Genomic DNA, 20973 nt, shown 5'->3' with positions numbered 1-20973 from the left:
CAGAAAAAAAAAAGTGAGAGCTAGGGAGTTGGGGGTGAAGGGTATTGAAAAAAGGGAAGGAGGTGTGAAGAGAGGAGAGATTCAGGTATGAAAATAAAAGATAAAGAGGTGGGAGGAAAAGAGAACCACGGAAAGAAAGCTGGAAGCAGAGAGAGATCAGACAGACCCAGAAAAGTGAAATAGCTCCCCCAGGTTCAGCAGGGTGTACCCCAGTCCTTCCCAGAAGCTGATCTGCAGGCATCCAGGTTTGTGATTCTGTGGAGTCTCCACAGCCTTGGCCCTGCCTCACCCTCCCTTCTGGGGCCCAGGGAATATTGACAGGTCTGAGTATTGCTTACAAAGGAGAACTTGGCCCAACATCTCCCCAAGCGCTCCCCTAGGGGCCCTAGGAGCCTCTTCTCTTCATTAATATTTATCAGTGTTGGAAGTGTGAAGACGCCACAATTGGCCTGGGTGTGATCATTGTTAAAGTAAGGGGGAATAATGCAGACCACTCCATCCGGACCAGCAACTCCAAGCTAGGGGCTAGAAGCTCCATGTGTCTCCAGGAAACAGAACAGGTGAAAACCCTGTGCTTCCTCACTCGCCTACAGCCCTTGGTAGCCAGGACTCTGAGGGAAAAGAAAGATCTCACACCCCGACAGCATAAACAAGCAAGTGAGGGAAAGCCACTCCAGTGGCTGCTGGAAAGGAAAAGGCCAGGAGGAACAACATTCAGCAGCTGAGGAGAGGGAAAGGGGAAGGGGAGGCTACAGAGCAGCTAATCATTTCTCATAGTAAAATAGATATGCTAACTCCCGCTCCATGGAAAATCAACTGGAGGCTTCAAGGGATACATTAACTTACCCAGGAGCACAGCAAACAAGGGACTAGCTCAGGACCCAGACCCGTTTTGGACTGAGCCTCCAGGGACTGGTTGGTGCCTCAATCCAACCCACTGTTTCCTAAATCCATGTTCCAAAAAGGCAGGAAGAACAGACCAGAGGGGAGGGGGGAGAGGAATAAACGAAAGGTGACTGGGGTGAGGGGCAGCGTGGGGGTGATGAGGGGCAGGAAGCACAGCCATCAGTGGGGAATGTCCTGTCACCACCTTAGTCAGCACCCGGGGCCACCTCCTTCAGGAAGCCAGGACTCTTGCGGCTTCCTCAAACAAGACCAGCTGCCTCACTCTCCGCCGGTGTTTGTTATTCTCCACTCATGCCTCTAAGTACTTTTCCCAGGACAAAGCTGATCACGAACAACCCCATTTCAAAGATGCAGAAATTGAGGCTGGAAGCAGTCACCCACGAGGCTCAGCCAGTCCCCGGCGTAGTCACAAGCACCCAAGCACCGCCGCTCAAAACTCCACCCACTTCTTACCCCTAACTATGGGGTGGGGGAGGCTCCATGGGGTATTTTCAGTTCCCACAGCCCCACATGGGCAACACCACACAGACCTCTCTGCCTATGGCGGGCACTAATTGAACATAAACCCATGATCCCAGCCAGCCTTGAAGGTCTAAGCAGCTCCACCTGGTCCTACCCCCAGCCCTGCCTGTACTCCACAACCTGAGCCTCCGTCACAGCTGGGCTCCCCAAAGAGAAAGGCCAGCAGTGTCCTTCCTGGTAAAGGTTCTGGATAGCTCAAGAGAAAGAAGAGGAGGTCCAAAATCTCACGGGAAAGATGAGCAGGCAGGATGCGCTGGGGCCGGGGCCGGGAATGGGGACGCCATCGGAGCCTCAAGCTGTATCTCCCTGTCTCCACCGCTCCTTCTGGGGCTGCAGGTCCTCCTGGCTGCGAGGCTGTCTGTGCGGCTGCTCCATTGTCTCTGTGGACCAGCGCGCTCCGCTTACTCAGGGATTTTTCTGTTCCTCCATCCTTTGGGCTCGCAAGTGACTCACACTCCAACCCTGTTTCCACCCTGCCTCTCACTCCGCTTCCCGCTGCTAACTGACTGAATGGCCCAATTCCAAATTCCCAGGAGAGGAATCTGATTGGTCAGCTTTGGTTAGGTATCCCACCCCCGGCCCAATCACCTGTGCCCAGGATATATCCTGTGGTCCACTGCGCCGGAGCAGAAGAGGCGCTGGAGGTTAGCATTGTCCAAACCAAAGGTTGCAACTCATGTGTTGGTTAGGAAGTATATTTAAAATATTAGGGGACAAAGGGGTGGCTCTGTGATAAAATTTCCTGCCTCACAAGCATGAGACCTGAGTTCGGATCCCCAGTGCCAACATAAAAGCTGATTATGGCAGTGTGCACCTGTAACCCCAGCACTGGGGAGGCAAAGATAGGCAGATCCTGAGGTGGTGGGGGGTCTCCGGCCACACGATCTGGCCTACATAAAGAGCTCTGGGTTCAGAGAAAGCGCCATGTTTAGCGAGAGACCCTGTTTCAAAAACTAAGACTGATAGGAGACACCTGTGGCTGACGTCTGGTCTCCACATTCACACGTGTGCACAAGCACATACACTAAACACACAGGGAGATCTTTTTTTGAGCCAGGGTCTTACTATGTAGTCCCGGTTGGCCTGGAACTAACAATACAGACTGGCAGGTCTTCGGACTCACGGTGATCCTACTGCCTCTGCCTCCCGTGTGCTGGGTTTAGAGGCGTGCGCTCTGATGCCTGACTATATTTTGGGGTTGATTGTTTGTGTTCAAGACAGGGTCTCATAACGTAGCTCTAGCTGTCCTGAAACTTACTATGTAGACCAGGCTAGCCTCAAACTCAGAGACCCTCCTGCATCCGTCTCCTGAGCGCCACTACACCCATCTTCGGTTTTTGTTTTTTAATGAAATGGAATGGACTAGAATATAGAAACAAGTGCCGCAGGCAACAAAGATGTAATAGACCCTCCCATGGCACCAGGATTCTGGTTCGCTGAGGCTGGATGTGTGGGATGCCAAGCATCTCCCTTTACCCTGTGGGAGTACAAATGCCACTTCCAGCCAAATGCACAGAAGGGGCTGCCCATGGGCCCCCAAATCCTTCATACTCATTTTTCTGTGGCTGCTATTACAAATTCAGCTTCAAATAACTATTTATCTACAGTTCTGTGCTCCAGAAGTTCAAAGTGGGCCTCCCTGGGTTAAAATCGAGATGTCAGCAGCCAGCGCTCCTTGGTTCCTTCTGGAGGTTCTAGGGGCAGATCTGCCTCCCACTTTCTCTGGCTTCTAGACGCTTCCTCCACCCTCCACCTTCAAAGCCAGCGAACTCACTATACTGTATCGCTCAGATCTGCCCTCACTTTCCTTTGAGATGACACGGGGCCCATGGGTAATCCAGAGAGATCTCTCTATTTTAAGGTCATCCGATCAGCATCCTGAAGCCCATCTGTAACCATCATCACCCATGGCCACACAGCACAGTATTCAGAGGCTCCAAGGAATAGGTAGGATCCGGACATCTCGGGGTAAAGCATTGCTTTGTCTGCCACGCTATCTTTTCTTCTACTGCCAAATTTAGCAACGTTCTGGATTTTCTGCTACATGCTAAGACAGACAGGGAGCTTGGGTCTTGTCAGATACGTGATTCTAAAATTTGAAATCCTGAGCTGGGCGGTGGTGGCCCACACCCTTAATCCCATCACTCGAAGGCAGAAGCAGATGGATCTCTGTGACTTGGAGGCCAGCCTGGTCTACAGTGCGAGCTCCTGGACAGACTCCAAAGCTACACTGAGAAATCCTGCCTCAAAAAAAAGAAAGAAAGAAAGAAAGAAAGAAAGAAAGAAAGAAAGAAAGAAAGAAAGAAAGGAAAGAAAGAAACAAAGAAAGAAAGAAAAAACGAAAACAAAATAAAATTTAAAATCCTGAGGCATTTGCTACTGCGGCAGACCAGCTAGAACCTAAGACAGGGAATGCCTATGATAAAGGGATCCTAAAATTCACAGGGGAATTCAAGGGAACAGGATTGCCAAAACAATCTTGAAAAGAATAGGACAAATCCGGAAGCCTTAGACTCCTGACTTCAAAACTGGCTGCAAAGCTACAGTGATTAAGGGGGCTAAAGGGCTGGCTCCGTGGCTCAGAGCACATACTGCTCTTCCAGAGGACCTGAGCTGAACCCCAGCACCCACATCATGTGGCTCCCAGCCACCTGTAACTCCAATCCCAGGCCTGCCTGACTCCTCTGGCCTCATCAAGCACCTGCACACACGTACGCAGAAAAACACATAATTAAAAACAATAAGTTATTTTAGCGATGGAGTGATTAAGGTTGTATGGTATTGAAGACATACAGACCAATAAAAGATAATTAACAGTACAGAAATAAACCCATATATTTATGGCAATTTATATTTATTTATATTCAAATTATGGCATTTTTATGATTTTTGGCAAGAGAGCTAAAGCAAGGTGATGAGGAGAAAGAACAGCCTTTCTTTCTTTCTCTCTTTCTTTCCTTTTCTTTCTTTCTGACTGTCTGTCTTCCCTCCTTCCTTCTGTCCTTCCTTTCTTTCTCTCTATGTATCTCTGACTGATCTCAAACTCCAGGTTCTCGTACCTCAACCTTGTAGGTGTGAACCACCACACCTGCTAAAATAGTCTTTCCAGCAAACACCTGAAGGACTAGAGGTCTACATGCAAAGAAATGAGATGAGTCCCCTGCCTCACACCTCACACAAAACTGGCTCAAAATGGACCAAAACCCAAATGTAAAAACTACTGTCATGAAACTATTAAAGAAACTATCAACTATGTAAATCTTTACGTCCTTGAATTTGGCAATAACTTTGCTTTGTTTTTTCATCAGTAGTCTGAGCTGTTATGGAACTCACTTTATAGACCAGGTTGGCCTTGAACTCAGAGATCCACCTGACTCTGCCTCCTGAGTGCTGGGATTAAAAGGTGTACCAAATTATCACCCAGAGGCGATAATTTCTTTTTTTATATAATTTTTTTCAAATATTTATTTATTATGTATACAATATTCTGTTTGCGTGTATGCCTACAGGCCAGAAGAGGGCACCAGACCTCATTACAGATGGTTGTGAGCCACCATGTGGTTGCCGGGAATTGAACTCAGGACCTTTGGAAGAGCAGGCAATGCTCTTAACCACTGAGCCATCTCTCCAGCCCGAGGCGATAATTTTTTAAATCTGACACCAAAATTACGAGTAACTAAAGGTAGGAAAAATGAAAAAAAAAAAACAAATGTTTATGCTAAAGGAGTTACTATCAAGAAAGCAAAAGAGAACTGGAGATATGGCTCCATGGTTAGGATCAGTTGCTACTCTTGCAAAGGACCTGAGTTTGTTTCCTAGCACACACACACACACACACCCCAATCAGCCAACAGCGATGCAGCCACTTTGAAAAACAAACAACTCCTCCAAAAAGCTAAACTGAGTTCAGATGTGACCCATCTGGTCCACTCCTAGGTATAGACCCCTGGATGTCCACAGTAGCGTCCTTCAACACAGCCACAGAGGGAGAAATGCCAGATCGGTGAGAAAGCAAATGTATTTTTTAAATGTGGCAGACAGATACAATGGAATATTATTCAGTCACAAAATGGGATGAAATACTGACCCAGGCCATAACATAGAGAAACCCTGAAAGCAGTGTGTGTAGTGGAGAAGAAGGCCAGGGGTCAGTTTCCAGACACAAAGATGAAGGTGGCTGAGGTCCCTGGGTGTTTGAAAGATTCAGAGTATCTGGGCACAGCTGGAGAGTTTCCCCAGTGCCTCAGAAAACCCCAGAAGGGCAGGCTGAGCTAGAGAGGGGTCCGTGGTTCCAAGAGAGCCGTGGGCCATCTCTATGTACAACTGAGTCTTAACACAGCAGGTAGTTAGCCATGAGGGGCCTTGAGTGCTGGGCTGAGACACTTGGGGCACATCTAGAAGGCAGTGGAGAGCCACAGGCAATGACAGAGAGGAAGAATGGATACAGACACACCCTTGAACTCACAGCTTCCCCCTGCATCTGTCCCTGCCTCCAGCCCCATCTCTGCTCCTGCCCCTATGGCAGTATTGGCTCAGTTAGGTGGGGTAGGGACTATGCAAGGGGGCATTACTTCTCAGACGCAGCCGCCCTACATTCTGACCCACTTTCCCGCGTGTGAGAACAGCCGTCAGGGCGCAGGGAGGTGTGAGGAGCAGGTGGCAGCGGCAGCAGAGACTCTGAGGGCCTTACGATATTCTCCCTGGGAGGAGTTGTTTGTGCTGGGCTTGTCTGCTGTCTGCTGTGGGGGAATGGAATGCCTCACGTGCTTGGCCCACCTGCTTCTCAGGTCAGCCGGGGAGGGGAGACAGGAAATGTCACCTCATCTCACAGATCTCCCCCACGGTTGGGGCCTGAGAGGTCACAGCACAGCCCTGGTGGAGAAACCAAAGCCTGTGTATGTATGGGGGGGGGGGGACAGCTCCTACACTGGAGCCAGAAGACTGGCTCAGACTTGCCACTGTGTCCCAACCGCCTAGAACGGGCACCCTGGACTTCTGCCATCCTGGCTTCTGTCAGAGACTTCTCAAAACTTCACAAGGATGCCCTTGAGCCTGACACAGCCCCTGGGTATAGAGTGGTGTCTAGTAGGCCTGAGGGCTGGGGGCCATGGATGGGATTCTGTCAGATTTACCAGTCTTCACTCACATAATCTGACCATGATCTGGACTGTTGAAGAAATGGGGTAGGACAATCATGGGGTACACGGACTAGACTGTCCCCTGAACAAAGGACATCACAGCCCATCTTCTGGGGATCTATGCCACTGGAGAAAGGTAAACCAAAAGCTAATGCAAATTTCACCAAGCTGCCTGGCATCTGAACATAATGGCACCAAGAGACAGCCTGAGCCCGTCTCGCCTTCCCAAGAGTTAGGGAGAGACAGAAAGGAAAGGGGACAAAGAAAGGGTCCAAAAATTCAGGCACCTGACTCCAGTCTCCCATCATCTCTAAGGGCCCCTCCCCTGTGTTGAGGGTACAGAGGACGATCCGCCCTGCCCCTGGAAATAACAGGGAGACCTGATCTATTATAGACTCCTTAATGGGAGTGGGCATTGCTGGCAGTATCCTTCCTATGCCATCATCTTACCCTGGCCACACACACACATCTCACCCTCAGGTGAGAAAGTAACCATCCCAGCAGGAGAGAAGACTGTTGAAGACAATACTGTGTTATCAGACTAAGGAAACAACAGACCCCCTTCAGGGAACGGGTCCAAGTGCCCTGTGCGCCTCAGGGCACCTACAATGTAGATAGGATGCAAAGGCAGACATTCCATAAACAAATCAAACTCTCCTCACTCAGGCACAGTGGGAGGGTGGGATGGAGTAGCACCGTGCATCATGCCATATCAGAACCTTTCTCTCTTCCCTAGGGTCCCCTCAGTACCCACACCAGCCATCAGGGACACCAGTGACATTGTCTTTCTTTTCTGGTTGCTGTGATAAACCACCCTGGCAAAACCACCTTAAGGACGAAGAGTCGATTCTGTCTCAGTTCACAGGCATCGGAAGTCGAGGCTGCAGGAGGCTGAGGCAGCTGCACACGTAGTAACCACAGTCAGGAAGCCGAGGGTAATGGATGCCCATGCTCAGCTCACTCCCTGCTTTGTATACAGTCCAGGGTAATGTCATTCAGAGTGCACGGGTCTCAATAAACCTGATCAGCATGACGTCACTTAACCTCCTGATCCTACATAGAGTTGGCCATCAAAATCAACTCTCACAGATGAGAAAGAAGGCCAGGAATTGGCTCCTCCTCCCACGCTTGTTTTCCTCTGCGCATAGTCGGTGCTTGACAAATACTCTGGATGAGTGGATAACTGAGCCAGTAACAGACAAGCTCTGAGTTTGAGGACCAGCAACACGGGACCTAGCCATGTAGTAAGTTAGGATTGATGGTCTACACATCAGGATGTGTCTAGCAGACACTCAGCTCAGAGGAGCTGGTACCAACAGGGCGCCACACACAAGACCGCTGGCCCCTGGTTTTCACAGTGAAAAATTCTTACTCCATTTTTTGAGATAAGGTCTCATACACCCCAGGCTAGTCTTTTTCTTTTTTCTTTTCTTGCAGGGGTTTGAGAGAGGGTCTCACTATGTAACTCTGGTTGTCTTAGAACTCGTTATATAGACCAAACTAGCCTTGAACTCATAGAGATCTGTCTCCCGAGTGCTGGGGTTAAAAGTGTGCACCACTGGGCTGGAGAGATGGCTCAGAGGTTAAGAGCACTGGCTGCTCTTCCAGAGGTCCTGAATTCAATTCCCAGCAACCACATGATGGCTCACAACCATCTGTAATGAGATCTGGCACTGTATCCTGGAAAGTGTACATATAATAAATAAATACATTTTAAAAAAAAGTGTGCACCACTAAACCCAGCTCTGGGCTAGTCTGAAACTCACTATAGGATGGCCTTGAACTCCTGTTCCTACAGCCTTTGCCTCTGGGAAACCCAGATGACACCCATTCGTCCCCAAGTCTGTCAGTATATTAAATGCAAAGACAAATTCAGAAGCATCACAGATCAAGAGATGTCACAGGGGTCCAGCACAGAGGCTCTGTCCTCTCTTCCTGTGGAAGCCATGCTGTGGCCAGTCAGGAAGCTGAGAGCCCCCTGCTGCCAGGGTCTCCATGCGGACAGAGGTCTACAGTCTAAAGGACAGCTCCCGTCACGCGGGAGACCAGGGTTCGATTCCCCGACGGGGATCCAAAAAAAAAAAAAAAAAAAGGACAGCTCTGGTACTGAGGAAGAGGTTGGTCATAGTGCCTGCAGTGAGCTGGAGCTGGCTTCTCCAGATGTCTGAGAGCTGCCCAGCACCACAGTTCTGGTAATTTCTGAGCTTACTGTCACACCCAGCATGAGTTTTTAGCACAGGGGACATTTGGAACACGTGATTATTTTTTGTTTCCAGCTGCCTGCCCTGTGTACAGGGCAGACCCATACCCAGCAAAGGCTCTCACCGCAAACCCATATAGGTCAAGAAGTTTCCGTCCACACTAGGACTGAATAAATTACCTTAGAAACAAGGAAACCATACTCAGCCCCCTCACTTCCATATCCTCTTACTGGATTTCTCTTCTTTTCTTGAGGTTCGTGGGGTCTACTGTGTCCTATGGAGTAGTGCCTCCTGTTCAGCCCTCTCAACACTACACCCAAGGGCAATCACATTGGCAGCACGAACTCCACAGTGGGAGAATTTGCTCTACAGAAAAGGTAAGGGCTGAAATCACCCATCACCACTTTCATTGTCTTCCAATGAGTCAGTGGTCCTTAGGGCAACACTTGGGTGTAGCCCAGAGTGAGGTAGAAGTCCCTCTAGGGCAGCTCCAGTACAGGTGTGTGGGGCGGGGGGACCAGGTACCAGCAGCATGTAAGGACCAGATCATGGTCATGTGCATACACACACACGCACACACACACATGTGCATACACACACATGCACACACACAGAGAAATCATGCAATCAGCAGACACTCTCACACTTCCACACAGGCACACCACATGACACACTAACCACACCACACATACATTATAGGCTGCTACCACACACCCTTCCTGACACACACTACCCATACGGCACGTAAACACACACACACTTCTACAAGTAGTCTTCTACCCCACAAAGGAGTAACTGCAACCATGAGAAAGCCAAGGAAAGGTAGTCTTCCTGATGCCCCACCCTCTCCTCATCCTTCATGGTCCACCCATCCCCACTCCTCCAACGCCAGCCTCCTAATGTAAACATCTCAACCTCCTCTCAGGAAGCATCAAGCTCAGATGTCCCCTTTCCACGTCCCTGAAGGCTCTGGCCAGGCAATTGGTCAGTGCCGCTTCACACCTAGTTCTGAATAACTCTGGTGCTGAATTTACCTCTGCCCTTCCTAGAATCCGCAGCATTCCATCCCTTGGATCACGCTGGCTGCCACAGACACAGCTAATCCCAAGTCTTTCTCTCCAGCCAGACACCGCTACTAATGTCCAGGCAAGCCCTGCACAATTCCTCCCATAGTGCTCTTTCCCTGTGTGCGCTGCCCAGCCCAGCCCTGCCCTGCCCAGCTGAGCCATCAGACAGAGGATGTGCTCCGTGCACCTCTCAGGGATCCAGGAATAAGTGATACAAACCCACAGGGAGAGGAAGACAGCTGTTTCCTGGCCAGGCAGATGAGAAGACGTCTTACCCCATTTTGCAGACGCAAGCCTCAAGACTCAGGGATACCACCGCGCAAGACCAGGAAGGAGCAGAGCAGAGGCGGGACCCCTTAGTGAGACCCAGAACTGGGGGCTGTAGGCAGCAGCAGCCAAGCCAGCCCTGCAGACAGCTCTCCCCAGCCCCAAATGAGGGTCAGTTACAAAGAAAAGGAAAAGGCGTTCCTGATACGCGTCCTGTTTCCTCTCCTCCTCTGGGCTTCTCTGGCCATAGAGAGCGGATGTCTCTGGGCTGGCAGAACTTGGCCTGCGCACAGCCAGTGGTGAGGGTCTCTCTGAGCCCCCCTCTACCTCAGCAATACAGACTGCATGGAGATGGTGCAGGGGCACTGAGGAGGGGCCTGGGAGGGCAGGGAGCCTCTCTGTGTTAACCCTTTGCGAGGTTACTCACAGGCAACACCTGACTCCACCAGAAAGGTACCTCCCCCAGGAATTGCTGCAGGAATCCTTCCTTCTACAGCTCCCCGTCTTTGCTCTTATACCTGACTGTCCAGCTCATTCCTTACTGGCTATCTGGAGGGGCGGGACTCTCTAGGAATCGGACAATGTAAGGGATCCCAAAGTCAGAGCCCACCTGTTGAATGCAAGGACAAAATGTACCTGCCTGTCCTACAGAAGTCCTTCCTGGGGGTGGAGGTCAGGCCCCAAGCAGCATTTCCCTGAGGGGCGTGGCTATGACTCCTCTATCAGACTAGAAGCTCCTAAAGGAAAGAGGTCGTGGTTCCATCCGTGGACAAGAGGGCTTCCAGGGAGCAGGAGCTGAGTTTCCCTGTCACACTAGACAGGACAAGCCTCCTCCTCCTCCTCCTCCATCAGACCAGCAACTCCCCTCCTCCATCAGACCTACAGCCCCACAGCTATTCCAGAACAAACCAGTTCAGACAAAGGCATAGAGGTGGACTCTTCTAGAGAAGAATTTTAAGGATTCTTGCCCAGGGTCCCATGCCAACTCCAACCCACACCTCAACCAAACTGAAACTTTCATGTTATTAAGGCAGTCCAGTCAAGTGTCTGGGCAAAGGCTATCAACTGTCAGTCAGGACTATCAGCTTCTGGAGGGATGGTGGCAGTTGTGGGGAGATGTCCCCGAAAAGGGGGTACCAATTGGACTGTGCACCCAGCTCTGGTCTTGATGCAGCTATATGTCTGGTCTCTGTAGCCAATAATGCTACCTCCCCATCTCCAACTGATGCCACACCCGTTCCTGGCTACAGAGACATCAGCACTGGGAAGAACGGACAGGAGGGTCCATTCTAGCTTCCTCTTTGAAGGCAACACTGGCCTTCCCTGGGTGACACCCCTGCCTCTGACCCAAGCAGCCAACATGTCTTCTCCCTACTCCCGCCAGCTCCAGGAGCACTTGCCTAGCATGTGAATCAGTACCACCAGCCCAAAAAAACTAAAACCTAATAACAGTGCTTCTGATATTAAAAGAATTGGATGCTCCTAAAAAGACACAACCCATCCCCTTTCTGTTCCAAACCACACATTTCATAACCAGACACAGGAGGGTACAGCTCGGGATGTGAGAGGGTCTCCAAAAAAGCAGCACACAATGCTTCTCAGGCATCTTAAGTCACAGTTATCCTTCTTTTCAAACTTTTGGTTTTGGTCTAGGGTCTCATGTAGCCCAGACGGGCCTCAAACTCCTTATGTAGCCAAGGATAGTGAATGCCTCCTCTGCCTGCCTCTACCTGCCAAGGGCGGAGCTGACAGGTGTTGGTCATCACATCCGGTTTCCGTGATGCTGAGGACCAAACCCAGAGCTCCGTGCAAGCTCAGCAAGCAATCTAACAACTGAGCGACATCCCCACCTTATTTACCCATTTATTTATTGACATGTAGCCCAGGCTGTACCTGAACTCAAGGTCCTCCTGTCTCTGCCTCTTGAGCGCTGGGGTTACAAGCATAGATTCTTCTGAAACCGAGTAATTTTATTAGAATTTAGAAAACAAAACTCCCATAACGATTTTTAGAGTTCTGGCTACCGATGGTTCAGGCGTTGAGCCCTTTACATAATTTTTGGGCTCTTGGACAACTCCAATGAAAAAGAACATTATTCTCATCTTATAGAAGGAGAAGCAGGATCCACAAAAGAGGAGAGAAGGCCACCACAGTCCCCGAGGCTGTTGAAGGCAAGGCCAACCTGCCAGACCCAGCCTCTGTTTCTCCCCTGGCTGTAAGTATTGCTCACCATCCTCTATGAAGGAAGCTGGGGACCACTCACTCTTCTATGAGAAACACTGACTCCTGGGGCTTGAGCATCTACAGGGGAGCACCTCTCTACAGTTCTCTGTAGGCATTGTTTCTTTGGCTGTTTGCCCCGGTTTATGGGAGCACTCTGGAGCTACAGCTCCACCTTCTGTGTCTGTCTGTTTGTTGACACAGTCTCCTCACGTAGCCCAGGCTGGACTTCAACTCAAGACCCTCCTGTCTCTCGCTCAACACAAAGAACAGCAATATAAATGAGCAAAGTGCACAGGCGGGCTATCTAACGGGCCTGTGGCATCACAGTCCTGCTATTCAGCTACCCAGAGTGTGGCACGCAGATCTGACACGAGCCTGGGTCCTATGCGCGACCATAAAACTAACACCGCCACAGCATACAGACCCGCCAGGTGGACTGGGGCAGGTCCAAGTCCCTCTTGGCTTCAGCTGGAGCAGAGGCTCTCAGTGGAGACATGTACCTCACAAAAGCCTGGACGGCTGAGGAGATCGTAGGAATGAGGCATTCTGGGGAGGCCACAAGACCGTTAGTAGAACACGGCTGAATTATCGAACATATTTAAGAAATGATTTTCCGTTACTTCTAAGAACACGGAGACCTGGAAGTGAGGTGGGTGCCAAGAAGCTGGTCAAGAATGGTGGTAAGCAGGGGGAAGCATTCAGAGCACCTCCAAAACCTTCCCCTGGACTTGGTAAGAAGCACCCCACACCCACTGCAAACCTTCAACCTACTCACCAGTTTCACTTTTGTCCCCAGAGGGGTGGTGAGAAACCAGGTGTGAGGAGCCACACGGACCCCCTCAACCACTAGTCTGGCCAAAGCAGCACCCCCAGAACCAACTCTACCACCCCAGCCGAGAGACAGACCATGTGATCCCAAGCCCCCCAAGAGGCACACGGGAGGAAGGGGTGTGAGTAGCAGACGAGGTGAAAGGCTGAGCTCTCTACCCTGGCACTATCTCACATAGCATCTGGGCACGCCCGTCCTCATCTGGGTCATAAGAATGAACGAACCGATGTCTTCATGCGCTAGGCGAATAAGCCAAGGTCAGTGTGTGGCGACTTCACGCACAAGAGAAGACCAAGGCTATAGAGGACGGTGCCCTCGGGGCTGCCCGCCAAGTGGGGGAAACCAATGTCGTCTTACATGAGGACAGCAGTCAGGAAAACCTAGTCACCCAGCATCGGCTGGGTGCTATCTGTGTGTCCAGCACATACATCCCCTAGCTTGTACTTTCATACACTGGTTCAGCCATGGAAGACTGCTCAAGGGACAGGCTGTGGCTGAGCCGCTTCCTTGTCTTGTCCCTGCCACCCCAAGCCAGACCCCAGGGCGCCAACTTCCCAGTCCCTCCCTTTGCCAAACCTTCTCTGGTCTAGCTCCACTACAGTGGCATTGAGAACCAGAGGGGACTGACTGCCAGACGCCATGACATGGGGGAAAACAGAGCCTAGTGGCTAGCCCAGCGAAGGCACCAGAGGAGGGTTGCCGAGAGAGGACAGTAACTCCAGAGTGAGATGGAGACTACAGAAAGCAAGATGTCCCCAGGCTGGGACTTGAAGGGCAGTGTTGGAAGACATTTAATGCATATGCATTTAATGCATACATTAAGGCGGTATGCATATGCATTTGACACTCTGACCTAGCAGAAAGCATATTCGCAACCCATTCAAAGGCACCCTTGTTCCACCTCTCGCAAACCACAGTGGTGTTAACACACACACACACACACACACTCACTTACGCATGCGCGCACACACATCGGTGAATGAGAAAAAAGAGGCTCGGTGAAGGAAGATAAGCAAGCCAGGCAAGTCAAGCCAAGACTGGATTCTAGGCAGAGGGAGGTGAGGCGGAGCCCAGCTGAGCTGCAGTCTGCTATGAGAGGCAGGGGGCCCTGTGTTCTTTAACTAACCCCCACTTCCAGCCCTGCTGGTCCCTGGTTCTCCTCTCCCCCTCACCACAACCCCTGTACATACAGTCAGGCCCTGAGGCCTGTCAGAAGGGACCCACCCTAGAAGGGCAGCCAGCAGAGCTGAGCAGAGACAAGGATGACTCCTCGCTCCAGCGCCTGAGAACTGATAACCTGGACCCTGCTCTCCCATCAAGTGCACCGGGCGCCAGCCTCTCCCTTCTCCTTCTTCTGCCCCTCACCTTCCCCAGGGAGCAGTTAGCTCAGCCTTTCCCATCAGTGGCTCGGGAATGATGGGAAGTGCTCCTGGCCAAGAACTGAGAGGAGGCTGCTCCAGGGAGGGAGGAGAGGGGCATCCTTGGGGCAAGGATAATGTCTGTGTTTCCTGAGCCCCAGACTGCCAGGAGCGCAGAGGCCTGGACTTAAGACCATGGTAGTGGCAGGGTCTCGCTTCACGAATGGAGAGACAGAGACTCAGACACAGGAGAAAGGGGGGGTCCCCGGAACTGATTGACACAACACAGGTATGTATGGCAGGCTGGAGAAAGTACCCCATCCTACTCCTGAGATAAGATGGAGGGGCAGCACATGTTAAAAATCTTGCATGGGATGTTGGGGTGGGGGGAGCTCCTGAATTATGTGGGTAGGCGGGCCTATAGTAATCACAGGCTCAGAGAGAAATGGCAGCTTTAGAGTCACAGGAAGATAGCATTGAATGCGGAGGACAGGGCCAGGAGCAATGAGTGCAGGTGGTGTCTAGACGTCAGTGGTGACAAGGGTCGCCAGAAGGAACACAGTCCTGCTGACCCATTTCAGACTCCAGACCTCCAGAACCATAAAAGAAACATCTTTAATCTACCAAGGAGACTGAAAGTATTTTGGGTGAGGAAGTAGCAAGGCTCAGAGAAAGACTACAACTCGCTCAGGTCCCATACAGCACACACCACACTGCCTGCTGGGTACATGCCTTCAGAGCACAAGCTTGCTGTCTTCCTACCTCCTCCTGGAACTCTGGGTAGAGTCCACTCCCTTTCTAAAGCAAGGTGGTCTAGGAAGGACCCAGACCAGGGAGGAGAGACCCTAAGATAGTCTCTGTCCCCACCCCGGTATCCACAGCTCATCACCCATCTCTCCTCCCTCTCCTCACTTCAGCCTCTCTCAAAACTCTTCATCGATGACTGTAAATTACTGTAAAACAAAAATATGTCGAACCTGTTGCTTCAGTAGCATGCACAGCGCCCCCGCACCCAGGTCCTACCACTGCATCTTGTATGGTTGCTCATTCAGAATCCTCAAGAAGCCCTTGATGCCCCCTCAGACCCTGTACTCCCTCCCTAGTTCTGCGGATCTTCCTCAGAACACCCCTGTGCTGTACCCCTGTTACCTGTCTCCCCTCCACAGAATATGGCCCTCTCTAAGCCAAAGGCGCTATCTGTGCAGAGGCAAAGGTAACCCAGGAGATGTGCTGGCACTCAGCATGAGGAGGTCACCTAGCACTGGCTTGGGCTGAAAGACGCGCCTGGCGCATTCAGCCCTTGGAGTCGCTCAGGAGGGAGGGGATGATCTGACCCTTGTACCGATGAGGACAGAGACCTAGAGAGGGAGAGGGGACCTCCTTAGAACCAGCCCTCAGGCTAGCTACATGACTCGTGGGCCCCGTGCAAATGAAAATGTGGACTTGCCATCCTTGTGCACGTCAAGACAGAAACAGCCGTGTTAGCGCTCTGGGGAACTCTTCTGACTACAGCCTCCCATGGAGCTGCCCCCTCCATCAGCAATGCCAGGCGACTCCCTGTGGAATGTTCAAAGGCAAAAGTCCCAAAGGGTATTGGAAGGCATTGGGTGTCACATATGAGGAAGGGGCTGGACACAAAAGACTTGTTGAAGAAAATCTGGCCCCTACTCAGCATCCGTAGGGGATGCTGGGATATTTTTTTTCTCTTTTTCTTTCTTTTTTAGCTGTTACTTTTTTGTTTTGCTTTGTTTTGTTTTTGTTTTTCGAGACAGGGTTTCTCTGTAGCTTCGGAGCCTGGCCTGGAACGAGCTCTTGTAGACCAGGCTGGCCTCGAACTCACAGTGATCTGCCTGCCTCTGCCTTCTGAGTGCTGGGATTAAAGGCATTGGCCACCGCCGCCCAGCAGCTGTTTCGTTTTACACGTGCGTGTGTATGCAGGCCAGAGGTCAGTGTCAGGTGTCTCTCTCACTCACTTGTTAATTCCAGCTAGACTGGCTGGACTTGAACATGCACCAGGAATCTGCCTGCCTCCACCTTCCAAGTGCTGGGATCGCAGGCTCATGCCCAACTTTTTATGGGGGACTTGGGGATCTGAACCCAGGTCCTCAGGCTTTCACAAACACCTGGCCCATTGAACTATCAACCCAGCCCTGGAAGCTGCATTTTAGAAAAGGAGATGCTGTGTGTGGAACAGAGATACACCGAGAACCAAGATGTCAGGCCTGAGGAATCCCAGTATCCTCCAAACTGTATTCAGGCATCAGCCTTGTACAGAACCAGAGTATGAGAGGGAACAGAATACAGGAAGGAGCAGAGAAAAAGAAAGGAAATCTTTCCCCAGACTGCCTTGCTTAATTTTCCTAACTCTCTGGACAGACAGACCCTCTGCCCTCATTATAGAGGTAACTGAACTCCCCAAAGCAGCAAAAGACCCGGTCACCCCCAGAAATTAAGGGAGGCCTCACGGCTCCATCTCACCTGTGGGTGAAAACCTGCTTCAGCCACTGCTGTTACCCCACATCCTGCTCACTCAGAAAGCACAGCCAAATCCCAAGAGGTATTCAGACATCCTCAGGCCCTCAAAGCCACAAACCCTCCCTTCCCCCTCCACTGCCAGCTGCCCCTCAAGGCCAGGCCTGTAGTACAGAAGCCAGAGACCTGCTGAAGAAGCCATTCAGGGTGCCCATCACTAGACCAGACCTTTCTCCAATCTCTCTCTCCAACCCCCCCCCCCTGCCCCTGCCGCACACATACCCTGGGCATCGGGACACCTCACAGAGTTTACATAGGCTGCTCTGACTGCACGAGAGGCCTTTCCCATCTGGCCTAACTTCAAAACCCACGCCAGCTCTACCTCCTCTGGCAGGAGCTCCCTGAGGCCCTTGTTTGCCCTAACCAGCTCAGCTTCCCTGGTTGCTCCTCCACCAGATTTACTAAGCAGCCGCACACCCCCGGCACAGTGCAAAGAGCTGAGCATAAAAAGGTTCAGTCCTGGCTCGGTCAAGCCAGGGTGTGGCTCTGCTTTCTCCATGTGAACATACACCCAACAGGACCAGTGAGGGAACCTGGGCTAGGGATCTGTTCTCAGCTGCTACATGCCAGGTCTCTGCAGAGGCTGGGGACGAGGCCTCCCATGGCCCTCAGGCCTGGAGTAAAGATGCTGGGTGAGACAGATCCAAACTATTACCAAATGAGAACGAGGCCATTATGAGCCTTTCCGGAAATCAGAGGCCCTAGAGAGAAAAGACGCAACCAAAGTCCACCCAGATCAGCCCTGGGATGACCAGGAGCCACCTCGGCAGGTATGGGTTCCAGAAATCAGAGGCCCTAGAGAGAAGAGACACAACCAAAGTCCACCTAGATCAGCCCTGGGATGACCAGGAGTCTCTTCAGCAGGTACGAGTTTTATGCTGAGAAGAGAGAAAGCAGGTGTTCCGCCCCCACACTGAGGGACTTGCTCCATGGGTCCCTCAAAGGGCAGAAGGCATCAAGGTTCACTATGGAAAGCCACAGCCCACAGAAGCTCCAAGCAGAGACGATAGCTGCCGGGGGACTCAGGCCGAAGTGGAGTCAGATGGCAGAGGAAACATCTTGAGCACTACTGGGAGGAAGGGAGGAGAAAGAGAGAGGAAGGAGCCAGACATGCAAACTCCTCCGCTTTGCCTCCTTCCAATCAAAACAGAATTCCTGGCAGGCAGGGACCTGTGAGGAAGGAGACAGGGCAAGAACCTAGGGCCTTAGGGACCAGGGTGAGAGACTGGCCCTGGGGCTGGAGCCTCTGCCAGCTCAGAGGTGGAAGAGACCTAACGCCTACTCCTCAAACCCTACTCATGTACCTAACACTGCCCTAACCCCAGATCCACGGTCTGGGTTGAGCAACAACACAGCAGAATTAGCACCAAATCAAAACCTATAATGGTGCACAAATGGTCTGATTGGGGGAATGAACACCTAGCCTCTGAGGAAGCCCCAGCCCAAGCAAGTGACCCTGAGTATCAGTCTCCACCACTGGGGGTATGTGGCAGTGCCGGGTTGACCACTGTGACAGAGGGAGGGACGTACAAACAGAACCCTAGGGGAGTCGACAGAGCAGGAGAATAAGGTTGTTCTGAAGAGAGCTGAGGTCCTACTGAGCCTGAACCATCTGTGGACAGACAGAGGGAAGAGAAACAGGGGTGACCTCATCCAAAGAAGACAGGGGCCTCGTTCTCCAAGGCTGCCTGCTGACCAGGCAAAGCCACAGCCTTCTACCCCAGTTCCTCTCCTGGCTGCCAAGAGGACAGTCCCCACAAAGCAGTTCACTTCTTACTGAGTTGCGGTAGGCATGAGAGCTCTGGAGAGGGGACCCACAGCCCTGCTAAGTCTCTGCGCTCCGTAGTTGGTCCCTGACAATTCTCACAACGACAGCAAAAGCCCAAGGCCCACTGGGTTCTGTGCAGTCGCCAGGACTGGAAGTCAGAAAAGATGCTGGGCACCGTTCTGAACTATTGTCCGTACCAGGCAGGGACACCAAAACCCAGGGCTTTGCTGCCTTCATGGGGCCTTCTCAAGTCTTTGTCCCCAGCTCCTGAGTCTGGTACATTTCAAAACCATTAGGAAGGGCTGCTGGGTCCCAGGGGAGGTGCCTGCTCAGCCAGTTCTGGAGACCGTGAAGGCTTTTCATCAATAGCCAAAGTTGCAGGTGCAGCCGCTGACTCTAACCAGGATGTGAGGCGGTCCTGAGGGCGGACTCTGAGTCATGAACACAGCTGTGCCTCCAGAGCCCTGCCCCAGCCCTGGCTCCTGTGGGTGCCCAGCAAATGAACAAATGAATGAAAACGTGAATGAGTGATAATAACAGCTGCCAGCGTGGAGTTCTTCCAAATATCAACTCATCTAATCCTCAGGAAAGCTTTAAGATTCCCATAATAGAAGATTGAAATTTCCATGATAAAAACTTTATTCTTCTCGCATTCTAGGCCAGGAAACCGAAACAAACAAATGATAAGAAACCTGGCCAATATGACACGGCTTTGAGCTAAAGCTCTTACGGTTTTGTTTTTAAGATTTTTAAAAATCTTATTTATGGCTGGGCAGTGGTAGCGCACACCTTTGATCACAACGTTTGGGAGGCAAATGCAGGCAGAGCTCTGTGAATCCAAGGCCAATCTGGTCTACAAGTTCCAGAACAGCCTAAGGCTACACAGAGAAACCCCGACTTGAAAAAAAAAATTGTATTTACGTGTCTGCATGTGTGCATCTGTGTGCGCGTACATGCACATGTGTGTGCAGGTGTCCATAGAGACATCAGATCCCTGGGAGCTAGAGTTGTAGGCCTCTGTGACCCACCCAGCTCTAGTTCTCATGGCTGAACAGCAAGCATTCTTGACCACCGATCCATCTCTCCAGCCCCTGAGGATTGCTATGTGTCTCCCAGCTAGGGTTCAGGCATTGGAAGTTGCTCCCAGGGTGGTGGCATTGAGGGGTGACGGAATTTTAAGAGGTGACATTGACTGGGAGCTTAGCTCAATGGTGGAATGCCTGCCTTGCATCCTCGAGACCTGGGCTCCAGCTAAAGGAAGGAAGGGGGAGAAAGAAGCTAGCAGAAGGCAGCTGGGTCGTCAGGGGAACTGCCCTCGGAAGGGAGTAAGGTCATCACCATAGGCTGGTTCTTGGGTGAGTTGTGGGCTGTGGAGGTAACTCAGTCACCTGGGAAAGCATATAGACCTACATAAAAAGGACTGCGTGGCGGTCCTTATAGTCCCAGCACTGATAGGCATAGACAGATGGTTCCCAAGAGCTTATTGATAACCAGGCTAGGCTACTAGGTGAGCTCCAGGACGATAAGAAACCTTATCTCAGCTGGTTGTGGTGGCTCACACCTGCAGGATTTGCTGAAGGAGGCAGACGCAGGAGGATTACGAGTTTGAGGCCAGCCTGGGCTACACATCAAAAAAAAAACTACATAGATAACTCCTGAGGAAGATGGTTGCTGAGTAACACCAGAGATTGACCTCTGACCTCCACACATATGAGCATGGGCAGCCACACAAACACGTGTATCCACATGAATGAATACACATACACACACACACAGACACATCAAAAACGGAGTGTGTTGTTAGGACAAGAAAGCCAGAGCCTGAGTAGCTGTCTGACTCCCAACCTCACCACAGATCTCGCACACACACGCCTGCTATGACAAGGTCTTTGCCAGAGCCTCACCTACAACTCCCCAGAACTGTGAGCTAATAGACCTCAGGTGTTCTACTACAGCAACAGAAATCAGGCCAATACCAGAGCTGTGGTCTGAACCACTGTCAAACTGCCCCTCTCTGCACCAAAAGCCTGCCATGGCCTCTTAGACCTGGACTTTCCTTTCCTCAACAGCTTCAACCCAAATCCCAGGTTTCATCTCAGTTGCACCTCCTCCCAACAGAAGTTGCCTTTCTTAAGACTGTTACCAACTTAAATACAAACTTA

The 20973-nt window shown here is 51.3% G+C and overlaps 1 protein-coding gene across 9 annotated transcripts in view; it reads right to left on the bottom strand.

Annotated features, from left to right (window-relative positions):
• Arrb1 (arrestin beta 1) overlaps positions 1-20973 on the bottom strand; it is a 99107-nt gene that overhangs the window by 25367 nt on the left and 52767 nt on the right. The window contains exon 1 of one of the 9 annotated variants that reach the window (XM_050154517.1): positions 10110-10310. The exons of 7 other annotated variants lie outside the window; for them this stretch is intronic. In XM_050154517.1, the coding sequence (XP_050010474.1) occupies positions 10110-10114 (5 nt within the window). In that variant the 5' untranslated portion in view covers positions 10115-10310. Of the gene's footprint in view, positions 1-1656; positions 1902-10109; positions 10311-20973 lie in introns of those variants that run through there. One more of the 9 variants, XM_050154515.1, reaches the window with a different exon arrangement.

The sequence above is a fragment of the Alexandromys fortis genome, unplaced genomic scaffold (genome assembly GCF_014885135.2).
Source record: "Alexandromys fortis isolate MF-2015 unplaced genomic scaffold, M_Fortis_MF-2015_v1.1 scaffold_77, whole genome shotgun sequence".
Taxonomy (NCBI): Eukaryota; Metazoa; Chordata; class Mammalia; order Rodentia; family Cricetidae; genus Alexandromys; species Alexandromys fortis.
This window is presented reverse-complemented; position numbering and strand designations above follow the sequence as displayed.